Raw genomic sequence first — 4,800 nt, forward strand, 5'->3', positions numbered from 1 at the left:
GCCGCCACGGAGTCAGAGCACCTCGAGGGAGGCCGAGGCTGCCAAATCCTCGCCGCCACCTTTCTTGGCAGCCGCACAACACACCGACGGCGCCTAGGGTTGGCTGCCTGAGTCGCCCCTGTCGCAGCGACGTGGGGGCGAGAGGGGGTGGATCTGAGTCTCATAGTTGTAGTATTAACATATGAAATCTTGCAAAGAAGCTTTTCAAAATATTATCCTCCAGCTGAGCTAATCCAAACGAGGATCCACGTTATGAGCTTTAAGCAAAATGAGAATGAGCATCTTGCTCAATATAGTGAGTACTCATCAGTCTCACCGCGCCTTGGTTATGCATCGAAGAATAGCAAGATGAGGATGAACATCTTGCTCAATATAGTGAGTACTCATTTGCTCCGAGTGTTACAAATTCGTAGGTAGTCACACGTGACATTGTCATAGCATGGCATGCATGCATGCATCCGCGCGTGCAGGATGCATAGACATGTGCTAAACCGGTCCCCCGTGGGAGAGCACGGCGGCCGGTTCCCGACGACGGCACCCCGCAAGCCAGCTGCAAGGAGATCCATGGAAGGGAATGGAACCACCAGCTCCATCGCGTACAGTGCCATAGCCTACCTGCGTAAGGTTCGAGGTTTGACTTTGCACGGGCGGCCCATTGATTAGCCCTCTCGGCGCGACGCTCCCGATCGACGCAAATCAAATCAGGCGCGGCGTCCCACACCATTTACGCTTCGCTTCTCGTCTTCCTCGCTCGTGTCTCCCGTCGCCCGTATCTCCACCTGGTCAACCACATTGTTTTTCTTTTTACAGTGCCTTGGACGTGTGGTGGGCGTTGGTCGGCCAATGAATCACACTGTTGCAGAGTCAACATTCACAAACGCTACTGTAGTCAAGTGTTTTTTTTACACAAATGTGAGCACTGCTGGGCAGTGGCGGAGCTAGCATTTGACATCAGGGTGGTCCGCCCTAATTTTTTTATAACTAATATGACATGTGAACATTCTAACTAATTATCAATAGCACATGGAAATAGATTAATATGGTCTTACGAACACACTAAAATTCTCAATTAATTTTCAGTTTTGCATAAAGAAGCCTACATAGTAAATAGTACATGGACCATAGCACATACCTTGAGAAGTTCAAAAAGACTATCTTTCTGGCCTACGTTTTTGCATTGCCATGAAGGTGTCAATTATGTCATCTTCATTCACCTCGGAGAAAGCATCCCTCTCAATGTATGTGACTAGGCAATCATCCAAAAGACTATCACCCATCTTATTTCTCAACTTGTTCTTGACAAAACTCATGGCAGAAAATGCTCTCTCAACATTTGCCGTTGCCACCGGGAGAATCAATACCAATTTTAAAAGCAAGTACACCAAATGATGAACTATATGTCTCCCTGTTTGGACAAGCTTAACAGAGAGATCAACAAGATTCCCAAGGCCTTGAAAGTTCTCATCATTTCTCATGTCATCAATATAGTTATCAAGTTGTAGTTCAAGGTGTATCAAGTCGGCACTTGAAAAGTCTTTGGGATAAAAATCAGCAAGTCTTCGTACCTTGTGTGCATCAAAAGAAACAAATGAGTTAAAGAGATTATGTACCAATTTTGAAAGCAATACAAAATTTAGAAGCAAGTTTGCATACCTTTTGTGCATCAAAAGCAGCAAATGAGTTGGCGGGATTCAAAGCAGACATACAAGATAGCAGCTCCATATTGATCTCATCAAACCGATTTTCAAGCTCTTGACTAATTTGATCAATGACTCCAAGAAAAACTTCTCTTCTAAAGTGATCATCATTTGTTTGGGGTCGAGCAAACCGTGTTGATCTTCCATAAGGCACATAATTATCTTCCATTATATGAACTTGAATGCCATGCTTGTTACAGAATAGTGTGACCTTTTGCAAAAATGCATCCCACCCATTATCCCTAAGCTCTTGTATTCTACTTTTTGCAGTTCTAACAAGTGCCATTGCAGTAAGAATATCTTGGTCTCTTCTTTGCAAACAATCAGACAAATCACTTGTGTATCCAAGAATGACAAGCATCAAGTGTGCATTGAAAATAAAGTCAAATGACTCAAACACTCCAACAATAGTATGAATTTTGGGCCAATCACTTCTTTGTGAAGCATCTTGTCCAAGAGTTATGAGCACATCACGGATTGTGGGATACATAGCAATAATGTTAAGAACAGTTTTGTAATGAGAGCCCCACCGAGTATCACCAGGCCTAGGTAACCCCATCTCTTGATTCAAACCACTCCCGGTTTGTAACTCACCACATTCAAGTAGTTTCAGGATATTCTGAAGTCTAGCATCTCGAAGCATGTCATGACGCTTACAAGACACTCCAATAACATTCAGTAATAAAGACACTCGATCAAAAAACCACACACAATCATCATTTCCCTTGGCAACAGCAACAAGAACTAGCTGGAGTTGATGTGCAAAACAATGAATATAATAGGCAGAAGGTGACTCTTTCATGATCAATGTTTTCAATCCTTTAATTTCTCCTCTCATATTACTAGCCCCATCATATCCTTGCCCACGAATTTGTGTTATAGTCAAACCATGATCAGTAAGTAAAGTTTCAATTGCTTCCTTAAGTGACAATGAAGTAGTGTCACTTACATGAACAACTCCAAGAAAGTGCTCAGACGGCCTCCCTACTTTATCAACAAAACGCAAGCATAAAGCTAGTTGTTCTTTATGTGATACATCACTAGACTCATCAGCTAGAATAGCATAGTGCTCATCACCAAGTTCATCAATAATTTGCTTTCTAGTAAGTTGTGCACAACATTGAATAATCTGATGTTGTATCTGATGAGATGTCAATTGGCAGTTACCTGGTGCATTCTTCAAAACATACTTATTCACCTCCTCACTATTTGCTGCAAGCCACTTCAATAGCTCAAGGAAGTTTCCTCTATTGCTAGACTCTTCACTTTCATCATGCCCACGAAATGCCAATCCTTGATGAAGAAGAAACTGCAAGCATCTAAGTGAATACTTCAACCTCATCTTGTAAAGACGCAGATCCTCACTGTTCACCTTCACAAAGAGATCATCAATAGATGCACGAGGATTCACAAATAAGTTATATCTCTCTTGAGCTGCATTATGCACACTTGATACGCAACCAACATGCTTAAGAAGAGCATCCTCTCTATTCCAATTACTCCAACCACCATCAGTAAATGCATTAGTTCCCTTACCACTAGTTTTTTTCTCTTTGAACAAGTAACATACAAAGCAAAATGCAGATTCCTTCTTGGTACTATATTCAAGCCAACTATGATTATGAAGCCACAAAGGATTGAATGAACGTTCTCTACTCCCAATTGTTCTTTTCTTAAAGTCATGTGAATAAGGTTTGAATGGCTTTTTAAGGATATATGCTCTTTGAACTGCGTCTTGATCATTGATAGGATAACTTGCAATGGGTAGCCTGTCCCCGGATCATGTTTAAGACGACTAAAATCATAAACCGGTGGTGATGGCGGTGACACATCCTCAGTTTGCTCTATGGTCACATTTGACATAGACAATGTTGGTTCTTCAATTTGTTCTTCGATCACAACCGGCATACACACAACTTCGCGAGTCTGCTCTTCAGCCACATTCGACATATTCTCTGCTTTCTTCTTCTTCCCTATCTTCATAGCTTCTCTTTGAAAAAGAGAAACAATGTCTGCTGCCCTCTTCATTCTTCAACAAATCTGTAACAATACTACTTTCTATTAGTACTGCTTCCTATCACTAAAGCTAATTGAGGCAGAACATAGTGCAAAAAAGCAAACCCTAAATCATAAATTAGGGGTAAATCATGGATTTGGGGTATTTTTTTTTCAGTACCTCACCTCACTGCAGCCGGATTTGGAAGGGGTGAGGCCGCGAGGGTAGGGTCGCCAGGCAGTCGCCCGACGAGCGGCGGCAAGGGCGCAGCCGGACTCCGGCAGGCGGCAGCCGGCAGGGGCTAGCCGCGCGCGCAGGCGCAGGGAGATGCGCCCGGAGCCCTGGACCGAGGGCCGGGCGGGGCGGCGGGCGGGCTGGAGAAGAGGCGGGAGGCGGCCGGCGGGAGCTTCCTCGGCGGCGGCAGGGGCGCCAGGCGCGAACGGCGAGGCGAGGCGGCTATCGGGGTCGAGGCGTCGAGCAGGTCTGCAGGTGCGTCGGGGCGTCGGGCTGTTTTTTTCGATGTGGACCTGGTTGTTTATTGGGTTCTTTTTTTTCTGGCCCATTTATAATCTATAGGTATATGGGCTGTCTCAGAATCCCAGGGTGGGCCGCGGCCCACCCTGGCCACCCTGTAGATCCGCCACTGAGTGCTGGGTCATTTTTGAACGTCTAAAAACATGGCTAAAGTGTTTTAGAATTGAGGAGTAAACAAAACCGACAGCAAATCAATGGCTACAGTTTCAACTACTCGCCCCCGAATAAGGCTGGCCATAGTGGGGGTAACATAACTAGTATCATATACTTGGGACTCGCAAACATGCTTATGTGGCAGGAAATTAAAGAAAAGAGAGAGGGTCATAGTAACATAGGTAGATACCGTAACATAATAAATGTTATGTTACTATGTGTCATGCATGGCAATAAATGAGACCACCTACGATACTACTTTATAATACTATGCACTATGGATGTAGTATGATACACTAGTATCATATGCATGATACTAGTATATGTTACTCCGAGTGCGGCGTTGCAGAGGCCGGGCTCCATTGAGCCCGTTTTGCCAAAAAAAATTCAAAATATACTTAAAAGTTTCAAAAAATATCA

At 44.0% G+C, this 4,800-nt stretch overlaps 1 protein-coding gene across 1 annotated transcript; it reads right to left on the bottom strand.

Moving 5' to 3' along the window:
• Positions 1 to 1,133: 1,133 nt before the first annotated feature.
• On the bottom strand, positions 1,134 to 4,256 carry LOC123153495 (zinc finger MYM-type protein 1-like). Its single transcript, XM_044572595.1, has 3 exons — positions 3,874 to 4,256; positions 1,654 to 3,184; positions 1,134 to 1,565 (listed from the first exon to the last, which is right to left on the bottom strand). The coding sequence occupies exons 1-3, from the start codon at positions 4,254 to 4,256 to the stop codon at positions 1,152 to 1,154; spliced, it is 2,328 nt and encodes a 775-aa protein (XP_044428530.1). The 3' UTR covers positions 1,134 to 1,151.
• Positions 4,257 to 4,800: the final 544 nt, after the last annotated feature.

The sequence above is a fragment of the Triticum aestivum genome, chromosome 7A (genome assembly GCF_018294505.1).
Source record: "Triticum aestivum cultivar Chinese Spring chromosome 7A, IWGSC CS RefSeq v2.1, whole genome shotgun sequence".
In the NCBI taxonomy this organism is placed as follows: Eukaryota; Viridiplantae; Streptophyta; class Magnoliopsida; order Poales; family Poaceae; genus Triticum; species Triticum aestivum.